At 46.5% G+C, this 23179-nt stretch overlaps 1 protein-coding gene across 3 annotated transcripts in view; it reads right to left on the bottom strand.

Moving 5' to 3' along the window:
• The window catches only part of IDE (insulin degrading enzyme), a 108380-nt gene extending 88046 nt beyond the window's left edge, over window positions 1-20334 (bottom strand). For all 3 annotated transcript variants that reach the window (XM_040970318.1, XM_040970319.1, XM_040970320.1), the window contains exon 1: window positions 20163-20334. In XM_040970318.1, coding sequence (XP_040826252.1) covers window positions 20163-20260 — 98 coding nt within the window. In that variant the 5' untranslated portion in view covers window positions 20261-20334. The remainder of the gene's footprint in view (window positions 1-20162) is intronic.
• Window positions 20335-23179: the final 2845 nt, after the last annotated feature.

The raw sequence follows: 23179 nt of genomic DNA, 5'->3' as shown, positions 1-23179 counted from the left end.
AGTATAATTACCAACGTGAGTACAGGCTGATGTAGGTGATGGACGGGGCCAGACCCTGTACTGGCAAGCACACATAAGTCAGGGTGGAGCTCAACTTAGAAGAGATCTCAATGGGGATCCCCCGTAAAACTGAACTACTAGACAGAACTCCAACCTTGGGAAAAACTGCAGGATCTGTGGACTGACCATGGAATGCATGTGCCAGAACTGGGCCTGCTCAGTGGCTTAGACAGCAATGGATGGCACAACTAGATGCACATGGAGGATACAGCAGTCCATTGGGTTCTGCAGAGCACATTTGGTGCCATAGCAGAGGAAGGAGGGCAGAACAAATTAGGCAACCACCCTAGCCAAGTAATGACAGAAAATATCTGGGCGAACGGAGACTCTTGGGTGGACTATGTCAGCCAAGGACCTTGAAAGGATTTCCTCACCCTTGGATTAGCAAGATTGATAGCATTTCAGAACAATCAAAACCACTTGGGAGACTGACATACAGGAAAGCAACTGACACAACAGTGTGGTGTTGCAGTGACCAATACTCCAGCGGTGATCTGAACGGCAGCCCAAACTCCACCAGCAACAAGGTGGGAAGGGGCATTCACAGGGAGCTCAAGAGGTGAACCCAGACAAAGAACTGCCCCTCCTGCTTGTCTGTCTGATTTGACCAGGAGCAGACAGAGCAGCAAGACCCAGATGGGCAGTGCAGAAACAGGGTGGATTTCACAGCCCAGTCCGCCCCCTAGAGCCAAATTGGGTGCCATTTTGTATAGGGAGGCAACGGTTATGGGACAGGACTGTGCATGCACTAAGCTGGGAGTGAACGCACTGAGCTCAGTGCATTGCACTGCTCTCACAGGGAAAAAAAAATACTGACTTTGGCATTGTATAGGTCAAAATAGGTCTTTGTGGCCCTCAGACCTAATGGCCAACAGGTTCTGGCAAGATCAGCACCACCACCAACCTAGATATATATATGTATATATATATATATATATGTATAGAGAGAGAGAGAGAGAGAGAGAGAGAGAGATAGATGTAGATATAGATCTATATAGAGAGGATACCTAGTGTCTCTTTAACCCTGCCAACTACTCAAACCGGAAGTGAGAGAAAGGTTATACAGACAACGGTGCAGCCTCAGCACGGTATCACAGGAGGTGGAGAGTGATGAGGCAGGAGCTGGGGCTACAGAGACCATGGTCGAAGTCTAATATAAGATCTAGACCTGGAACTTGCTGGAGGGAGTGGCACAAGTGACTGCAAAGAGCTGTGTACCAACTGCAATAAGTAAAATCAAATTGTAGACCTGTGGGTGACACAGCTTAAAAACCTGCCTCAAGGAGAAGACTCTGATAACCATAAGTACAATCATCAAGAGCAAAAGAAGAGACACAGGCAAAATGAATATTACTGAAGACTCCACTGCAAAGGAGCAAAACCCTTTACCAACCTCAGAATTAACTGAGGAAGACATCGAGAAAATGGGAGACACTGAATTTAGAGTCTACGGGTTGTCCAACCTCCTTCAGCATCCAGGTGGAAGCTTTCATGTCTCCGCCCACAGAGCTGCTCGCTGAGTCCACCTGCTGAAGTCAGTATCATGCAGTATAGCTGGCCACTATTCCTTCCTGGGGTCTCCTGTGCAACATCTCTCTACACCCCCAGGAAGCATCACCCTACTGAGGTCCCCAGGCTCTAACTCTGAAGCACAACTCTGCCCAGCTTCCTACGCTGTCCCTAGAAATCTTCACAGAAGCTGTCACAACTCCAATACTCTTGCATGCTATGCACCTGTGTAACACTAGCATCAGACAGATGCTGACACCACAGTCAGCACCACAACACACCTGGGCCTGTATGAACTATGACTGCAATTACAGAGTGCTCTGCCAGCTAGACCAAGGGAAACAAATCCTGAGGCAGCCTTCTGGCAAACTCATGATTAACCCCCAGGCGCTCCAAGAAACAACTTTGCCTTTCCGAGTCTCAGGTTGATGATGGAATGGGTGGCCTTTCTGGGAGATGCCCTCCAGGCCTCTTCCCCATTGTCTTACCAATTAGCACCAGGCTTCTTTTCACCTGTGTCAGTCTGTAGCAAGTGGTTTTCCCACTGCGCTCTCCTGGCCTGAACATGCTTTCTCTTCCATCTTTCCCTCGTTTTGCTGTGACTTTTTCAGATCTTTCTCTTCTGTCCACTTTTGCCTCCAAGTCTCACTATAAAACAGACTAAAGTGCCTAATAACACCTATCAGTATACAATGTGAATACTTTGCTGCTTTGAAATCTCTGCCAAATAAATGAGTCCATCTTTAAGTTCGGTCTCCAACAAAGTTTCAGGACACAGACACAACCCAGTCATGTGCTTTACCACGTCACAAGGTGGGACCTTTGGGGCAATCCCCAATATAATTCTCATTTCTCAGCACAGCCTTTTGTTGACATTTCAGTTTCTTCTGAGTCCTCACCAGAATATTCAATGAGGCTCTGACTAAAGCATTCTACATTTTTTCTAGCATGCTTTTCCATACTCTTCCACATCCTTGCCATTATCCAATCCCAAAGGAATCTCAGTATCTTCAGAAACACATAGTAATAACCCCATTCCTTGGCACCAGTTTTTTTTTTTTTTGAATGGGCCTTTTAAAAAATTATTATTGTTACTATAATGAACTACCTAAGGCAGCCAGCTTATAAAAAGTTTATTTAGCTCAGTTTCAGAGGTGCAAATTTCAAATGGCATGAAGAGCTGTGGTGAAAGCCCCTCGTGGGTGGTGAGCTATAACAAGAGAAAAGAATCACATGGTACATCAGGTAGCAGAGAAACTGGGCCCAAACTCAGGGTTTCCTAACCAATCCTCTCATGAAGGATGGACTTGACGTGGGGGAAACAGGCAGGACAGAAATAAGTGATCTGGAGTTTATGCCAGCCCTGCAGTTACTCTTAACCCCCGTCAATCCAGTACACCTCATCCAGAACCAGGAGAGGCCACGTAAGGGTAAAATTCCTTGTGGAGACACCATGAACCCCCTAGAATGCCCCCACTCTGTTTCTATATTCAATAAGGGCATGATCCCTATCTCATACAAGAGGCTGATAATGTAGGAGTGGCGCGTGTCTTCCACACTGGGCTATGTGACCAGGCTGTCTTTCTCTGACTTCTCTCTCTTCATAGGCCTCTCTGGCCCAGTTCTGACAGTTCCCTGATGATACACCTGGAAATGCAGCAATGCATGGCCCAGGTCCTTGGGCCCCTGCACCCACATGGGAGAGCTGAACCAATTTCCTGGCTTCAGTATAGCCCAGTCCAGACAGTGAGACCCCTTAGTAAGTGAACCAGCAGATGGAAGATCTCTCTCCACCTCTGCCTCTCCCTCTATGTAACTCCACTTTTCAACAAGTTAAAAAAAAAAAAAAAAGGCTACCAAGAGATAGAAGTGGTACAACAAAAATTAAAGCAGTGGTTGAGAGCAAAAGTCATTGCAACAATTTGGGGAGGCACTCCAGGCAATTCGTTTATTGATATGGTCAAAGGAAAAGAATAATGCTTCATCTGGGGGTGTTCTGAGAAAGTCAAAGCTTTGGCAGAAAAATGCCTGGGAAAGCTTCACCACAGAATCCTTCTCTCATTCCGCTACCAAAAAGTACAATTTTATGAGAGTTTCAAAGGGAAATCATTAGGCATACACTTTATAGCCCTAACTTGACTTTGTTTCCTAATCTTAATAGATCTGTTAAGGGTGCTCATTTTACTGAATCATGTTTTTAAAAAATAAGACTATGCTGAGACACTCAAATTAGGATCCTTAGTTCTAGAGGAAGGGACTAAATGGGAGTGGCACATGAATTCCACACTGGGCTATGTGACCAGGCTGAGTCTTTACAAAAGTGTCTTGAGGGGCTGGTGCTGTAGAGCAGCAAGTGAAGCCAGCGCCTGCAACGGCAGAATCCCAGTTGAGCTCAGATGTGAATCCGGTTGCTCCACTTCTGAGTCAGCTCTCTGTTAGTGAATTAGAAAAACAGCAAACGATGGCCCCCATGCTTGGGCCCCACCACCCATGTGGGAGACCTAGAAGAAGTTCAAGATTCTGACTTCAGTCTGGCTAACCCCAGTTCCTGCAACCATTTGGAGAGGGAATCAAGGGATGGAAGTCCCTTCTACCTACCCTGCTCTGCGACTCTATTGTTCAAATAAATGAATAATAACAAAAGCATCTTGAGCTTGATAGAGCTAATGTTGCAAAATAAATTTTATGCTGTTTTTAATATTTAAATTCCATTTTCTGTGATTTTCTTGACACCCCTGAATATAAACACATCTCAATACATACAGGTTTACAATCATACTCATACACATGAATATACATGTCTCCTCACACACACATACTTACACATCTAGAAGACACCCACTTACCTACATGTGTTTCCTAGCTCTGCCCAGTGTCTACTATTGGGGCCTAGAAGCAGTGATCCTTTCTCCTCAATTGCGTATGTTCAATAATTTCAAAGAGAGAAAAACATCAGCGTCTAGCACACTGAGGAATATCTCAACATCCTGAACCGTAGCTACAAACAAGAGGGGGTTCTACAGCCAGACAACGAAATATAAGAGGCGGTAGAAAAACACCTGGCCAAAGAATACCAACAGTTATAAATCTCTGTCTTGACAGCTTAGTTCACAAGGTACCTTCTGTGTCAATTTGGTTTGGGATAAGGGGTGTGCTTGGAACATAACCAAAAAGGTTTCAGGAGCCTTGGTTGCTGATGGGCAGTGAGAGAAAAGATGTCTCTAGCTACACAGATAACTAGATGGAGCACTAGTCTGGATGTCTTCAAGATTTAGGCTCTAACCCTAAGGACAGGGAATAAAGGTACACAAATATCTGAGGAATCATTCATGCTTTCTGGGATTGGGAAATTACTTAATACATACTTTAAAAAGCAATTTAAAGCAAACCCTAATTTGTCCAGAACTTTAATTATCTTTTCTAACAGAAAGATGCTTTATATTTTGCTGCATAATAGTAATATCAGTTTGGCTGCTTGATTACAAGCTTAAGTACAAATAAAATATCTATTTTATAACCTTTTATAAAAGAATCTAGTTCTACCATGTATCTAATTGTTTGGACAGTTTTGTCTACTCAGCTTCTAGAACAATATTCTTATCCTCATTATGTAACCAGAGACCTTAATATAATCATCTTGCTCTAAGTGGTCCTCTTTGAACTCTGTATTACACTGAACACTATATTACACTCACAATCTTTTCGAATGTCTACACTCATTGGCTCTTCCACTCTGCAGAAATGCTCCAAGAATGAGAAGCAACCTGTTACTCCACTTATAAATGTTTGCCCGGCCAAGCCTGATAGTTGTATCTACTTCCCAGCAGCAATCCTAACATGCTCTCCCAAACCCAACCACGGTGCCTTCTTCAACCTCACCCAGGTTATGGACAATGAGATGAAAACAAAGATGCCAGAGTTGTCTCAATTAGATTTAAGAGCTGCGGGATTTTTCGGTTCCCTGTTGCCATAAGAATCATAAGGTTAACATAAAGATCAAATAAGATGTAATCATTCTTTTTTTTTTAAAGATTGATTGATTTATTGGAAAGTCAGATATACAGAGAGGAGGTAAGACAGAGAGGAAGATCTTCTGTCCGATGATTCACTCCCCAAGTGAGCCCCAAGCGGCCGGTGCTGTGCCGATCCGAAGCCAGGATCCAGGAACTTCTTCCGGGTATCCCACACGGGTGCAGGGTCCCAAAGCTTTGGGTCGTCCTCGACTGCTTTCCCAGGCCACAAGCAGGGAGCTGGATGGGAAGTGGAGCTGCCTCTGGGATTAGAACTGGCAACCATATGGGATCCCGGTGTGTTCAAGGCGAGGACGTAAGCCGCTAGGCCACGCTGCCGGACCCTGATCATTCTTTTTAAACTATAAACATGATTGAGGAAGGGATTAGTCCTGATTACACAACGGTTTCCACATATTCAGAGCAATTTACCCATGCACATGCACTTTGTTTTGTTTTGACTGTTAACAAAAAACTCAAACACATCTAAAACTACGAAAGACTGATTTCTTGCAATCACTTTATAGAAAGAGTCATAAACGTTTATAAGGTGAAAAAAGTCATGTAAATGAGCAAACCGATTGTGGTGTAAAGGAATAAATGCCCTGTCAGTAAAACAAATGAATTTTCACTAGCTTAGGTCCAGTGTTCCCAGATCTTCCCATTTCCCCAAAAGAAAGTGTCTGGGACTTGTAAGTGTTGATTTGCATTTAAAAATAACAACTGCAAAGCAGATCCCCAGCCTAGTGGTGCACAATCACCTGCTTTTTTTTTTTTTTTTTTTTTAAGATTTATTTATTGGAAAGCCAGATACACTGAGGAAAGGAGCGACAGAGAGAAAGATCTTCCATTCGTTGATTCACTCCCCAAGAGGGAGTTGAGCCAATGGCCGGAGTTGAGCCAATCTGAAGCCAGGAGCCAGGAGCTTCTTCTGGGTCTCCCATTTGGTTGCAGGGTCCCAAAGCTTAGAGCCATCCTCCACTGCTTTCCCAGGCCACAAGCAGGGAGCCAGATGGGAAGTGGAACAGTAGGGATACGAACCGGTGCTATATTGGATCCCAGCAGATAGAAGGCTACTGCGCTGGGCCCTCACCTGCTTTGTACTTAGTCATAGCTTTCCTTTCCTTCCCCTCCTACGCTGGCCTGCGCCACCCACTGCCTGCCCAACCCTGCCTCCCTTGCAACCATAAAAGCAATAAAAAGTGAGAAGGTAGTAACATGTTAACACAACAAAGGAAAATAAAATACAGACCAGACCCAAAGAAGCCATGTTCAGAAACCAAAAACTATTAGGATTAATAACAGATCTTCAGGACTGGTGTTTTGGTATATCATGCTAAACCTCCACCTGTAATGCCAGCATCCCATATGAGTGCCAATTCAAGTCCTGGCTGTCCCACCACCAATTTAGTTCCCTAATAAAACACCTGGGAAAGCAGTAAAGGATGCCCCAAGTACTTGGGCCCTGGCACTGATTCTCTGTCTCTCCTTCTCCCTCTTTAACTCTGCCTTTTAAAACTATATTAAAAAATTTTTTTAAAAAATAAGATATCTTCAAGGTTACTTATTTTAATGCCTAGTAGAAGATGCCTGTGAATATTGACCTGCTCAATATTGGGAGGTTAAAAAAACAAAAAACCTAAGCAAGAGTGAGATTTCCACTCTAGCTCTTACACATGTCAATGAGCACTGAAGCTTAGTTCAACACAACCAACACTACTATCCAGCCCACACTCATGCCAGTGGGTGCCACTGCCTGTCTAGCCAGGCCCTACCCAAGGCCTGCTTCTCATGCTCTTCAGTGGGAGTTGCAGCACATCAGCTCCACTTGCATTTTCTAACATATTGGCTACTCAATAACATGTCAATTAACTCCATAATGTTGTAAAGTTATGTTGTGGCTTTTCATTGGACGGGATGATATTCTGCCAGCTCTGCTTTCAAATCAGAGATGGGCTCCCCAAGAAAATGTTGAATTTATCTGGACAATAAGATGCTGGACTCTATGCATGGCATATGCTTGTAATGAAAGAATCATGACGGGATTTGATCTGTAATACAGCAACAAGGTGGAGGAATCCATCATGGGGGGAGGGCATGGGGCAGGGTTGGGGGAATCCCAGAGCCTATGACGCTGTCACAAAATGAAATTAAAAAAAAAAAAAAAACACTAAAAAAAGAGATTATTTTTTAATTTTTATTTTTAGATTTTTTTTATTTTTAGTATTTGCTCTTATTGAAAGGCAGATATACAGAGAAGAGGAGAGACAGGAAGATCCTCCGTTCACTGACCCATCCCCTAAGCGCCACAATGACCAGCACTGAGCCAATCTGCAGCCAGGAGCCTGGAGCCTCCTCTGTGTCTCCCACATGGGTGCAGTAACCCAAGACCATGGGCTGTCCTCTTTTGTTCCATCAGACCACAAGCAGGGAGCCGGATGGGAAGCAAAGCCACTAGGACCAGAATCAGCATGCTCACATGGGTTCCCATTGCACGCAAGGAGAGGACGCTAGCCACCAGGCTAACATGCCAGCCTAAGATCTATTTTATTTTTATTGGAAAGTTAAATATACAGAGGAGGAAAAACAAAGAGAAAGATCTTCTGTCCATTGATTCACTCCCCAAGTGACCGCAATGCCAGAGCTGAGCCAATCCCAAGCCAGGAGCCTCTTCTGGGTCTCCCATGCAGGTGCAGGGGTCCCAAAGCTTTGGGCTGCCCTTGACTGCTTTCCCAGGCCACAAGCAGGGAGCTGGATGGAAAGTGAAGCAGGATCGCTGGGATTAGAACTGGCACCCCTATGGGATCCCAGTTCATGCAAGTCGAGGACTTTAGCCACTAGGATACCATGCCAGGCCCATATCTGGCTTGTTAAAAATGAGGACAAATGCCTGACCAACTAGGCATTTTTTTTATCTAGTTACTACTAAAAGATTTTCTGCATCCTTTCTGACAAAACTTTTATAGAAACACTATTATCTGTCTCCTAAATTAATCTTCACTGAGACTGAAACTACAAAGGAAAGTAGCACCATTTAAAAAATAAAGAGTACCAACTGATCCGAAATATTGACATGTATCAAATAAAATGTCAGATTAGTACTTATAATACATTCAATTCATACAAATTTTTAAATCTCTACTGCCAAAAATTCAATTATACTGACATCATGACTCTCATGAGAAATTTGGCCTAGTCTCAGACACAGTTCACTTTGAAAACCAAGCAAAAATTCCTTTTTAGGTAGCAACATCAGAGTGTTTAAAAACTTAAAGGGAAAAGAGGCCATAGAGGCTTTCAGAATGACTTGGTACATTACCCACAGCCACAGAGCCAGCTAACGGCACAACCAAGACCAGGATTAGCTGAACTGGGAGCTTCTTGCACAGAGCTCTTTTGGACCACATTATCCTATCTCTCATGTCCTTTCTTCTGCCAACAGAGAACTCAAGACCGTAAGAGGTACACTGCATCCTCTGGCTTCTTTATAACAAGGGCCCGGAGCAGTGGCCAAGCAAATAAAGTCCTTGCCTTGAACATGCCTCAGGATCCCATATGGGCACCAGTTCTAATCCTGGCAGCCCTGCTTCCCATCCAGCTCCGTGCTTATGGCCTGGGAAAGCAGTCAAGGACAGCCCAAAACCTTGGGACCCCTTGCACCTACGTGGAAGACCCAGAAGAAGCTCCTGGCTCCGGGCTTCAGACTGGCTGAACTCTGGCCGCTACCGTCATCCGACTAGTGAACCAGTGGACAGAAGATCTTTCTGTCTCTGCTTCTCTCTGTATATCTGCTTTTGCAATAAAAATAAATAAGTCTTTTAAAAACTAAAAATACTAGTTACTTGATCTTGGCAATCATCTCAGTCTTACAAAGTTCTAGTTATATTTTTTAAGCACAGCCAGTTTCTTTTCCAGGTGCTTATGGCCTGCTTAGTCTAGCTCACTGCCTTAAGGATCCCTAATTTATGTACTCGCCCTCGGCTAACAACCAGCTTAATGACCTCTACTATCACGCAGCTGAACCTCCCAGAGCCCTCCTACCCTGCCAGCCCTTCTCACCCATGCTCAGCCCTGCATTATTCTCAAGCCAATCAGGCTCCAAACCTCGGCTTCTTTGTCCCCTCCTCCACCCTTCACAACCAGTCAATCACCAATGACTTACGAAACCTTTTTCACAGATCTGCTGCACTGCCCTTTGCACTACTTCTTCATCCTTCATCAGTCTCTGCCTGCACTTCAAATTGTGTTTTCAAAAGCCACGAAGATGAATCATCTGAAACAACAGCTTTCATGTGTCACTCTATTACTCAAGAAGCAGCTGATGCTTTCCACTTCCTATAGGAAAAAAATCTCACTGCCCTATGGCTGGACTGCAAACTCTGCTACTGTTGATCCTTTGATAAGATTATTCCTTCTATCTAAACTACTGCTTCAACTCTCCTCTTTTTCAAAAGCATGTATTTCCTTCAAAAACACTGCTCACATCCTATGTCCTCTGTGAACCCGCATCTGATCTCATGGTTAAAGGAAATTTCTAAGAATAACAGTGCATACAATCTTCAGGAAAAGTGAGTCAATCAAGCATATCAGTCTGACTGAGGGTGAGTGAAAGTGATCGTTTTGGAAACTCTATTAGAGTTGTGGTAAAAGGTCTTCTAGGACACTGTAAGGACTTTCTCTACACCTGCACAAAAGCGGGGTCAAGCATCGACTTAAAAGCAGTCTGTGGGGAAAACAAAAAAAATCCTGTGGCAAAGGTATGATTTCTGTTTTTAAAAAGAGACACTGCTGGGCCTGGCATGGTAGCCTAGCAGCTCAAGTCCTTGCCTTGCACATGCTGGGATCGCATATGGGCGCAGGTTCATATTCTGGCTGCCCCACTTCTCATCCAGATCCCTGCTTGTGGCCTGGGAAAGCAGTGGTTGATGGCCCAAAGCCTGGAGACCCTGAACCTGCGTGGGAGACCTGGAAGAGACTCCGGGTTCCTGGCTTCATAAAGGCTCAGCTCCAGCCATTGCAACCACTTGGGGAGTGAATCAACAGATGGAAGGTTTTGGGGGAAAAAAATCTAGAGCTAGGTTTTAGACATAAGTTTTATTTTTATTTATTTATTTTTAAAGATTTATTTTATTTTTATTGGAAAGGCGGATATACAGAGAGGAGAGACTCTAGAGAGGAAGATCTTCCGTCCGATGATTCACTCCCCAAGTGAGCGCAACGGCCGATACTATGCCGATCCGAAGCCAGGAGCCTCTTCCAGGTCTCCCACGTGGGTGCAGGTTCCCAAAGCTTTGGGCCGTCCTCGACTGCTTTCCCGGGCCACAGGCAGGGAGCTGGATGGGAAGCGGGGCTGCGGGGATTAGAACCAGCACCCATATGGGATCCCGGGCGTGCAAGGCGAGGACTTTAACCACTGCGCCACCGCGCCGAGCCCAGACAAGGGAAAGTGCTGAGTAAAAAGTTTATTACTTAAATTCAAGGAAGAGATTCTGGCTAGAGATACACATTTGGATGTTGTCAGAACACAGATCCAGCTTATCTGACAGAATATGATGACAGATAAATTCTGTAACTACACTACCCCATATACAGACTACCCCATATAGTCTCTAGCCACATGTGGCATAAAATCTGGCTAGAGTGACTGGGGAACTGAATGGTTCATGTTCATCTAAACAGGCACAATGGGTTAGTGGCTTAAAAAATATACACAAATCACATTTAAAGCAGTGTGACTCAGAACATTAAGTAATGTAGGGAGAGAAGATACCCAAGATCCAGGTATCAATGATATAGAATATTTCTGGTAGAAATAAGATCAAACAAAATTCCTATAACAACATCATTTTTAAAATTGGGGCTATTAGGGCCCGATGGCGTGGCTTAGCGGCTAAAGTCCTCACCTTGAACACACCGGGGTCCCATATGGGCACCGGTTCTAATCCTGGCAGCTCCACTTCCCATCCAGCTCCCTGCTTGTGGCCTGGAAGAGCAGTAAAGGATGGCCCAAAGCCTTGGGACCCTGCACCTGTGTGGGATACCCAGAAGTTCCTGGATCCTGGCTTCGGATCGGCATAGCATCGGCCGTTGCGCTCACTTGGGGAGTGAATCATCGGACAGAAGATCTTCCTCTCTGTCTCTCCTCCTCTCTGTATATCTGACTTTCCAATAAATAAATAAATCTTAAAAAAAACGAAAACTGGGGCTATTCATAAATGACTGCTATTTGGCAATTAACTATCTGTATAAATTATTCTCCAACACAATGTTAAATGAAAAATAATATCGCAATGAAGAAAAAGTTTGTATAAGTCTATCAAAAGTAGACAAACTGATATGCTGTGAAATTATCTAAATATAAGATAGGACAACCTCTATAGGAAGAAAAAAAAGGAAGTGGGGAATGTAATGGTGTAACGGGAAGGGGAGCATAGAGAGCTCCAATATCAGTGCAAATGTTCTATTTCCTGAACTAAATGTGGGGATATGGGTGCTCATTTTGTTACTCTTCTTTGTCCTGTATCTATAGCATGTATACTATTAAGTCAATAAGAGTTTAAAAAAACCCAGGCAACATATGATTAAGTGTCAAATTGATGTTTCAAAATATCTCTAAATCATTAAGCTTAAATAAGGAAAAGACAACTGTGTGATCATGATAAGGTCTAAAACGGAAGGAGCAAGGTGGGTATTTGACACAGAGGAATGCCATTTAGGGCACCTGCGTCTCCTATTAGAGTGCCTGAGTTCAAATGTCCAATCTGTTGCCAAATTCAGCTTCCTGCTCAGAAGTACTCCGAGAGGCACTAGTTAAAGGCTAAGGTGGTTGGCTCCCTACTGCCCATGTGTGAGACCCAGACTGAGTTTCCAGGTCCTGGCTTTGACCCGAGTCAGCCATGGCTACCATAGGCATTTGGACAGTGAACCAGAACATGCGAGTTCTCACTCTCTCATGCTCTCCTTCTCTTTCAAATAAATAAAAACTTAAGAAGTAAAAAAGAGTAATTTTTAAAAAGGAATTCAGGCCAATAGGAGACCCAGAAGAAGCTTCTAGTTTCCAGTTTCAACTGGCACTGTTCTGACTGCTGCAGCCATTTGGGGAGTGAACCAGCAGATGGAAGATCTCTATTGCTCCTTCTCTCTCTAACTCTGACTTTCCAAGTAAACAGGAGGAAAACAACAACAACAGCAACAACAACAACAAAAAAAAAAACCAAAAACAGGAATGGAGTCAGCTATATTAAAAAAATCAGGAAGGACATTCCAGTTAACTATATGAGACAGTAAGAGACAGTAAGTTGCTAATTCTGACTGCAGAAGAATGTTGGATCGGAAAGTCAAGTTATACCAGCCAACAGGACACTTAAGTGCTGAGTCAAGAAACTTGGGCTTAATTTTGAAACAATGCAGAACCACTGGCAATACATAAGATAAGAACATGGGAAAAGTAATATAGAGTTAATAGGCCAGTGATCCTAACAATCAGTTTGTAGGAAGCTGGAAAAATCAGTTTTAAAACTAAAGATGATAATGGCCTACCCTAGGGTGGTGACAGAGAGTCAAATGACTCCAGGAGAGGTTTGGACAAGATGTTAACTGAGATGTTTGTATCTGATACAGAAGTGCCTGGGTCACAGTCCTGGCTCTCCTGCTAACGGCTACTCTCTCTTGGAGGCAGCAAGTGCTGGCTCCTGTCACCCACCCAGGAGGCCTGGATTGAGTTCCTGGTTTCAGCATGGCCCAGCCTTAACCGCCCCAGGCATCTGGGGATTACACCAGTAGACAGTAACTGTGTTTCAAGAAACTTTAGAAGTCTTTAGGATAAAAGCCTCAAGCGAGTTTGGACTTGGCAATTGATAATGCGAGAAAAAAGAGGTTCAAAGATTAAGTATCAAGCCAAGCTGAGAAAATAGTTAAAACCAACAAACACAAAACTAGAGAAATCAGCAGAGAAAAGTGTGTTTTTTCTTTTCTTCCTTTTTTTTTTTTTTTTAAGAAAGAACACTAATTAAGTTCTATTGTAAATACATACTGAACTACTGTGTCAGGTACAACACGACACTAACTCTTCAGAAAGCAGAATGTGGGCCTGCGTAGTAACCAGTAGCTAGAGTCCTCGCCTTGCACACCTGGGATCCTATAAGGGTGCCCTTCGTATCCTGGCTGCTGCATTTCCCATCCAGCTCCCTGCCTGTGGCCTGGGAAAGCAGGCGAAGACAGCCCAAAGCCTTGGGACCCTATACCCACATGGGAGACCCAGAAGAAGGCCCGAGCTCCTGGCTTTGGATTGGCTCAGCTCCAGCCATTGCAGCTACTTGGGGAGTGAAGCAGTGGACAAGAAGCTCTTTTTTTCTATCTCTCCTTCACTTTGCAAGTCAGACTTTCCAATCAAAAGAAATAAATCTTGAAAGAGAGAGAGAGAGAAAGGAAGGAAGGGAGGGAGGAAGCAAGGAAGAGGGAGGGAGGGAGGGAGGGAGGGAGAGGGAGAGAGAGAGAGAGAGAGAGAAAGAAAGAAAGAAAGAAAGAAAGAAAGAAAGAAAGAAAGAAAGAAAGAAAGAAAGAAAGAAAGACACACTAAGAAAGAAACGAACCACGTGAGATCCACGTAGAATAAATAAATGCAGTTATATTTTTAATAGGAAAAAAGAGTAGCCATTCAATTCTTTGGGGAGAATAAAAGATTTTTACAGCTTTTAACTCTGAAAGAATTTTGTGACTCCCACTTTCAAATTAATGTTTCTTAATTTGAGGGAGAGAGAACTCCCATCCAACAAGAGTGTAGGCTTGGAGAGAATGCAGTCCAGGTTACGTACATGGGTGTCAAAGACCCAACGATGTGAGGTGTTACCTGCCTTCCATCACCAGGTGTATGCATTAGCAGGAAGTTAGTCAGAAGTCACAGCCAGGTGCTAAGCCCAATACCATAATGCGGGACAGACTTTCATCTGCTGCAACAAATGCCTACCCCATGTGAGTCTCACCTTCAAAAGAAGGAAACAGTGCTGTAATAAAAGAAAAAATATTGAAATATTTTTCAAAATAAATTGAAATATACCATGAGACACCAATGTGGAAATGACTGATAAAAGGACCTGTCACAATGGCTCAGTGGTTAAATCCTCATCATGCATGTGCTATGACCCCAAATGGGGGAGCTGGTTCATGTCCTGGCTGCTCCACTTCCCATCCAGCTCCCTGCTTAGAGCCTGGGAAAGCAATAGAAGATAGCCCAAAGCCTTGGGACCCTGCACCTGTGTGGGAGACCCAGAGGAAACTCCTGACTTGGGATCAACTCAACTCCAGCCATTTGTAGCCATTTGGAGAGTGAATCAGTGAATGCAAGATCTTTCTCTTTGTATCTCCTCTGCCTTTCCAATAAAAATAAAATTACTCCTTTTTAAAAATTGTATGAGGCCCGGTGGCATGGCCTAGTGGCTAAAGTCCTTGCCTTGAACGTGCCGGGGTTCCATATGGGCACCGGTTCTAATCCTGGCAGCTCCACTTCCCATCCAGCTCCCTGCTTGTGGCCTGGGAAAAGCAGTCGAGGATGGTCCAAAGCCTTGGGACCCTGCACCCGTGTGGGATACCCGGAAGAAGTTCCTGGATCCTGGCTTCGGATCGGCATAGCATCGGCCGTTGTGGTCACTTGGGGAGTGAATCGTTGGACGAAAGATCTTCCTCTCTGTCTCTCTCTGATGTTGCAGCAAAGCTGAAGCCAACCCTCACCTACTCTGGCTCATGCATGTACCAAGAGGTACAGTCTGCCCAGCCTGGCTTGTCTCCAATCCAACTTACATGAAGGCCAACAGGTGTTGTAGCCCTGCCTGGCCTGGTCTGTCCCCAATCTCAGCTCTCATGCTCCCAAGTGGAAATAATGGTCCAGCAGGGGAGCTCCCTACAGCCCCCTACCAGATTCACCCACTCTCCCCCAGGTCTCACATGTGTTGGTTGGGTGCTGCAGCCCAGTCGGGCACGGCCCACCTCACCTAAGCATTTGCCAATGGGTGCTGCAGCCTGGCCAGTCCCAGCCCACCCCCAGTTCCAGCTCACACTGGTGGGTCTAGCCAGCCCAGCCAGCCCCCAGTCCTGGCCCTTGTATGAACTGACTGATATTGTGGCCCAACCTGGCATGACCCACACACCATTCTGGCTCTCAGATTTACCAGATGGTAATATAAACTGGCCCAGCCTGGCTCTCCCCAGACCTGAGTCAAATGTAAGCCCATGCGTACTTCAACCTGGCCTGGTCTGGTCAGCTCCCTTTCTTGGTTCTGGCACTCACGTGCAGGGACTGTGTCCCGACAGAGGAGTTGCCCAAGCTCCTCCATCAGAACCTCTCCCAATGCCAAATCTTGCGCACACCGGTTGATCCATGGGACAGCCCTACTTAGTCCACCTCCTGTCCTAGCAGGAACAGTAACCTTTCCTGACTGGCCTTCACCCATTCTGGTTCTTACTGCTGGGTGCTACAGTCCAGCCAAGACTAGTCCACACCCAGGGACAGCTCACACATGGCTCAGCAGGGCCAGAGATCTGGCCCAGCCCATCTTACACCCACCCTGGTTCTCATGATCACCAGTGGGTGAGGAGGCTAACCTAGTCCAGCACACCCCAGACCCAATACCGAGGGAGACTACAGCCATGTCCAGACCAGACCATAGCCCCCATTCTGGCCCCCGCATTCACTAATGGGATCCACAACGCAGCCAGGGCATCCCCTTAGCTCCCCAACCAGCCACAGATCTCACACTTGCCAATGGTTGCTTTGACCTAGTTTGGCATAGTCTTTCCAATGTCTTGGCCTTTGCCTTTGGATGCTGCAGCCTGTCCTGGCCCAGCCAGCCCCCTGTCCTAACTCTCGCTGGCAGGTGCTACAACCTGGCCATTCTTAGTCTGCTCTCATCCCTGGCTCAGGTAAATCAGTGATATGGCAGGCTAGCCCAGCTGTACTCCATCCTGGTTTCTGCACTTGCCAGTGGGCTATGGTTTGCTTGGCCCCGCCCAGTAAGCCCCCTTCCAAAACCAACTCACACACTTGCCGACAGATGGAGCTACTTTGCCCAGCCTGTCCAACACCCAGGCCTGGACCACATGCTCATCGGTGGGAGCCATGACCTATTGGGGGAGTTTCCCAGGTTTCCCTACTTGGGACACTCCAGAACCAACATCTCACACATGCCAGTGGGTGCTTGGCCCTTACCCCGCATGGCCTGCCCCATCCATCCCAGTCTGACTGGCCAAAGCTATGGGACCCTGCACCCACATGGGAGACCTGGAAAAGACTCCAGGCTCCTGGCTCCAGATCAGTTCAGCTCCAGATGTTGCGGTCACTTGGGAAATGAATTATCAGATAGAAGATCTTCCTCTCTGTCTCTCCTCCTCCTCTCTCTCTCTCTCTCTCTCTCTCTCTCTCTCTCTCTCTATATATATATATATATATATATATACCTGACTTTGCAATAAAAAGATAAATGTTAAAAATAAAAGATTGTCCCCAACTTTATCTCTCAGGATACAGAGACTGTAACTTTACAATGCACGATTTAAGCTGCTATTAATTAAAGATACTCAGACTACTAAAAGGCATTTTTTTCTGATTAAAAGTAACTTTTGAGGATGGAGCAGAGAGCCAGTATAGTGACATCATAGCTTAAACTATTGCTTGTAATGCCAGAATCTTATAGGAGCACCAGTTTGTATCCTGGCTGCTCCACTTCCCATCCAGCTCCCTGCAGAAGATGGCCCAAGTCTTGGGACCCCAGCAACCACATGGAAGATCTAGATGCAGTTCCAGACTCTTGGCTACAGCTTGGTCCAGCCCCAGCCATGAGGGCCATTTGGGGAGTAAACCAGCAGATAAAAGATCTCTCTCCCTCTTTTTGTTTCTGCCTCTCTCAATAATCCTGTCTTTCCAATAAATAAAATAAAGAAAATTAGCATAGGCGCAGATATTTGGCAGGGTTAAGATTCTACCTGAGATGTTCCCGTTCAGCACTGCAGGCTCTGGGTCTCAGCGCAGGCTCTGCCCCAAATTCCAGCTCCCTGGGAGGCAGAGGCGATGGTTCAAGGACTTGTGGCCCAGCTACCGATTTGAGAAACTCAAATGGAGTTCTAGACTTCTGGCTTTGGCCTGATCCAAGCCCCTGCTGCTCCAAGTCTCTGAGGTTTAAACCAGCACACAGAAGATCACTGTTTGTATTTCCTCACCTTAAAAAAAAATGGGGAGATAAGAGCCTGGATCTTAACAGTTAATCTCACTTGGAATACCAGTTCTCCAGGCCTATGGGACAGACTAATGCTCAGGTGACTCTCCAGTAGTTGCCGCAGACTAAGCTATTATCTGCAGGTTCATAGCTCAGTCATCCTCATAGCTCAGTCATTCCAAAGAGACCCATCCGAGCCAATATGGCTCAACAGACCACAAGGATGCTTCTTTTTAAGCGAACTGACCATATATAGATGCTTTAAGATCATGTATCTCTCAAGAGTTTAGACCAGGAAATGAAGGTCCGAATACCAGCAGAGGTAGTGTAAGGGAACAGTCACGAGTTCAGACTCCGATCAGATGTGTGTCAAAACTCAGTTCCTATAATAAATAGCTGTATGGCATTCTGTTAAACCATTCTTCCTACAGTAAGATCAACTTGCTATTAAATTCAAACTCGAGTATGTAGTAGCTTTAAATGTTATTGCTTTCCTTCCTAAAACTATGTCCCAATCCTGCACTTCAGTTAATAGCGTCAGTCACTCATTTTTAGTGTAAAGCTTCCTAGGTGGTTGGTCTCACTCGTCATGCTTTGCATCTACTGAGTTTCTCTGAGAACAATCTTATTTTGAAACCCACTGGCTGCTGAACTCATGACATGATGGTGATGAACGAAAAGTGAACAGTAGTGAGAGAAAACAGGAGAGAAAAACCTAATTGTAATTACAACATACAAGCCACTCAGCCGTCTAAAACTGAAGCTGAAACACGCTTCCTTGGCAATCAGAAATACGGCAGGCTGGAGCAATCTGAGATGAAGCCTCGGCTATCAGCAATGACTTTAAAACAAAATGCAGCAGTCTAACCAAAACGAGGCTGACACCTGCCTGTGCTGACCACTCCCACCCTCTGTTCAACTCAGCCATCATTTCGCCTGTGGAGGTAGATTTTGTGGGGACAGAGGCGGGGGCGGGGGGGAATAATTGCCATAGATTCTTCCTTTGCGCTGGCCTTTCTTCAGACCACTGATATCATCTTAGCCCAGACAGCAAAGACCAAATCCCAACAGGTTTCTCATCCTACAGACTACCACCAAGCTAAACTACCAATTTCAGCAGATGAAAACTTAACAAATTCAAAGCATAATTTCATCTGCCCAGTTCAAATGCTTAATAAGCTTCTCACCCACTTTTCACTGTTGTCCAACAATTTAATGGAAGAAAGCCCAAACTCAAGGCCCAAGCTAGCATGATTCCAGGCTGTTAATACAGAGCTTTAGACCTCCAGGGAAACTGTCTAAAGCCCCAACAAATCTGTTCCCTGCCCTCCCAAGACAAACGGGCTACAATCTAGGCTGGGAACCGCCCCCACGTGCCCACGAGCCACCACTGCCACCATCCCTTCCGAGGCCAGTCAGGACCTAATTCGGTCTAATGCAAGCAAACGTAGCCCATACTGACCCGCTTTCAACCCTCTTTAACACTTGCTCTACGGGAAGCTACTCTCTTAATCCGCTCCCGTCACATCACAGCTTCCCTGGAAGGCAGACCCGCGGACGAGACACAGAGAGAGCCTATCACCGTAGTACGTCCTGGATGTTAATGACTTGGAAGAGCAGGACAAAGCTGCTTATGGATCTTGTGTTTACGGTAAAAGGTGTTTAGCATCCACCGCGAGGCGGAGCGGAGGCAGCACGCCAGTGGAAGCCAAAAAAAAAAAAAAAACTGCATCCCGATCCTGGGCTTGCCACAATCTGCACAGTTGTGGGGGAAACCCCACAGTCTCCCCCTGGCAGCTGCCGTAGTAGTGGATCCCCCAAGGATCGTTCGGCTTCCCAGTTCCACGCGACAGAAAGCACGGCGGAGGCAGGCAAACTTTTACCATTCCCAACACAGCACTGGTCTCCACCAGGGAGACACTCAGCGCCCACGGGCGTGATTATTTTAAAAAAAAAAAGAAAGAAAGAAAGCAGAGCTGAGAGAGCGGGGTGAGAGGCGGGCTCGCCGGGCGCCTCCATCCCTCGGCCAGGGGAGCCTCACGTGCCCGGGTGCCGTCGGAGGAGGAGGAGGGCTCCCCGAGGAGGGTGCTGTGCCCGGTGACTCCGTCACCCCCGCACTCGGGGCACACAGCCCCCGGTCCGCCCTCACCAGCCTGAAGGACGTCCTCCAGCCCAGGCCGGGCCCGCTTCGCCTCAGCCCCTTCCGGGAGCAGCCGCGGCCTCGGGGCGGCCGTCCGAGCCCCGGTTCGGCCGGAGGGTCTGCGCGAGGGGCGGCGGCGGCGCCGCTTCAAGTGCTGAATCACCACTTTGCAACCCCCTCCAGCGCCAAATCACCTTGGCCCCGCGGGCCCCGAGCGCCCGGGCGCTCCGTCCCACTCACCCGCAGAGGCGCTCCGAGGGCAACAGGCGGGCAGCGAGGACCGAGCGGAAGGCGCAGGGCAGCGCAGGGTGCAGCAGCCACGCCAGCCGGTACCGCATACCCCGGCGCAGCCGCTGGGATCACGGCGAACGCTTCCTTCTTGCGCCGGGAGCCGGCCCTGTCCACTGCGCATGCCCGGCCTGCGGCGCCAAAGCGCGCCGCCTCCCGGGAGCGACGGGGAGGTCTCTGCTCCGGGTTTTGCTAACAAGCTGGATGCCGGCGACCCGGACGGCGGGGTCGGACGGGGAGACGAGCTTCTGGCCGGGAGCCCGGGAAACGCGGTCCCCAGGCCTGAGGATCTCCACTGGGTCACTCCCGGGTGCACACATGCGGGTGGCGGTGTGTGTGTGTGGCTGAAGGAGGAGGGCTGAGGGGATGCGGTGGCGAGTGTGTGTGTGTGTGTGTGAAGGAGGAGGGCTGCGGTGTGTGTGTGTGGCTGAAGGAGGAGGGCTGAGGGGATGCGGTGGCGGTGTGTGTGTGTGTGTGTGTGTGCGCGCGCGTGTCGGAAGGAGGAGGGCTGAGGGGATGCCCTCGTGATAAACAGAGGAGATTCGGGGATCCTGTTTTCGGGGTGGCAGGTAGTGGCCAGGGTCCCCGACCCTGCAGGTGTTTTGTGGAATCAGGTCGACAGGCGCAGCGGCCTCACAGAAAACGGATCCTGGTTGTGCACTCCGCGGACTCCCCGCTAGAACGCAAAGGAGACCTGAGCTGTGGACATAGATGCGCCAGAGAGGAGGCCTGGGCGTGCAATAGGGGACATTCAGACGACTCCAGAGGGACATTTCCATCTGGGAAGCTAGCAGCCCTGCTTAGAGGAAGGGGGAGACGGGCCGGCCACGGCAAAGACATGGCATTGGTTAACCTTAAAAGTACAAGCTACCAGTAGTACTAGGATTACTACTATTGGCTGGCAATTCAAGTCCTTACTTTTCAGATTTTTCTCCCTGGTGGCTTGGCTTGGTTTTGCACCCACGAACAGTCAGTAGTAGCTGTTATGCATCTGACTGCTTTGTTTTTGGCCCTGGTCTTGAAGAGTGCTATTAGTGATCGTGACTCCGCAGCTTAAATAATCTTCGATTTCTTTCCGAGGTGGCAGTCAAAAGCCTGCAGCCAAGAACAGCCTCCTGATTCCCATTATGACTTCAAATGGGAATTCAGCAAGACAGTCCCAAAAGCGAGCTGATTCTTAATCAATACTAGCATCCCATATGGGCACTGGCTAGCATCCCGCTGCTCTCCTTCTCACGCTGCTCACTGCTAATGTGAAAGATGCCCCCAGGTGCTGGGCACCCACGTGGAAGATCTGGATGGAGAGTGTTAGGCTCCAGGCTTTGACTTGGCACAGTCCCAACATTTGGGGAGTGAACCATATGATGGAAGATTTCTCTCTCTCTCTCTCTCTGTCACTCCCTCTCTGTAATTCTGTCTTTCAAATAAATACATAAATAGATAAATAAAGTTACTTTAGTAGTTCCAGTCCTCTTGGAGCTGCTTCTGTAAGAGTGTTGTTGCAGAATTTGAATACATATGCTCACTTCATGAAATCTGCAATTGGGTTAGGTCAAGGATGGATTTATTTTTTGTAGAGCCTAGGATGTATACAAATTGGGAGATTTCTTTTAGACATAGAATACCAGTTAGGAATACTGTAAAACTGACAAGATTAATATTTAGAGAGAGTGAATCAGATTCAGGAGCCTTCCTTCCTCCGGAGATTTCTTTAGCCGATGTATTAGGAATGCTTATATAAAAATGATTGCAGAGTGCTACTAGTTTTCCCTCCACAGTTCCCAGTCTCAAACCCTGAAATTTAAGCCAAATTGGCTTCATGATAATTCTACCTTAAGTGGGAGTGGTAGTACTGGATAAGGAAGGGTAATACTAAGATCATCTCAACAAAGAGGGTGTGGACAGAAACTAGCAACTGAGGGTCCACTGTATGGCTCTGCACATCGGTCTTTGGTTGGACATAAATCCTTAATCTTCGCATGCACATGTCCTCTTACCAGAGGTGAGGCAGCTGTGGCACCGAGAGTTTCAATACTTGCCAACTGTTGTATATCAAGTGTTTGGAGCTGTAGTGTGAGCCCAGAATCTTTTGATTCCAAAACTTTTCATTCCCTCACTTCATTTACTTAATGGATACTTATTGAACACCTTCTAGGTGTCATTATTTGAAATGCTGGGGAGAAGCACTGGTGTTCTACCATATCATTAATCTGCCTCATCTGATGCCAGCATCCCATATCACGATGCTGGTTTGAGTCCCATCTACTCTAGGAAGGCACTGTGAGCTGTCCAAGCACTGGAACGCCTGCAGCCCATGTGGGAGAACCTGATGGAGTTCCTGGCTCCTGACTTTATCCTGACCCAAGCCCTGGCTGTTGTGGTCATTTGGGGAGTGAACCAGAGGATGGATTGCTTTCCTTGTCTCTGTCACTTTGCCTCTCAAATAAAATCTTTGAAGAAAAACAGTCTGGGGGATATAGCGGGGGGGCGGGGGGGAAGGATGGAAGTGTCTGTGCTCATGGAGCTTAACTTGTAGCTGTGTAGGAAAGCACTAAAACCAAAGAGTGAATAAATAATATGAAGAAAAATAAAGAGCAAGATAAGGGAATTAGAATTAATGCATAACGTAGCTATTTGAAGTAAGGTGGTCAAGAGGGCCTCTCTGAAGACATGGCATTTGGTCAGAGCCCAGAAGGCTGAGGACAAAGTAGACATTGTGAAGATGTGGAGGATAATGTTTTCCCACCTCACACAAAAAAGTATGAGGTGTGAACCACGTGGACAAGAAGTAGAAGATGGTAATGCTTTTAACTTATTCCTTGTCCCAAAAGGGAAAACTAGACATAGATTCAAATATATGTATTCGAACACACTTGAATATAAATATAAATTACTTATGCTTGGGGCGGATGTGACTTAGTGGGTTAATTAGCTACAATATGGGCATCCCATGTCTCCACTATCCTCTA

This window comes from Ochotona curzoniae, unplaced genomic scaffold, assembly GCF_017591425.1.
Source record: "Ochotona curzoniae isolate NIBS_2020 unplaced genomic scaffold, NIBS_Ocur_1.0 scaffold_4763, whole genome shotgun sequence".
In the NCBI taxonomy this organism is placed as follows: Eukaryota; Metazoa; Chordata; class Mammalia; order Lagomorpha; family Ochotonidae; genus Ochotona; species Ochotona curzoniae.
Note: the sequence above shows the minus strand (reverse complement) of the source record. Positions and strands in the feature narration are given on the sequence as shown.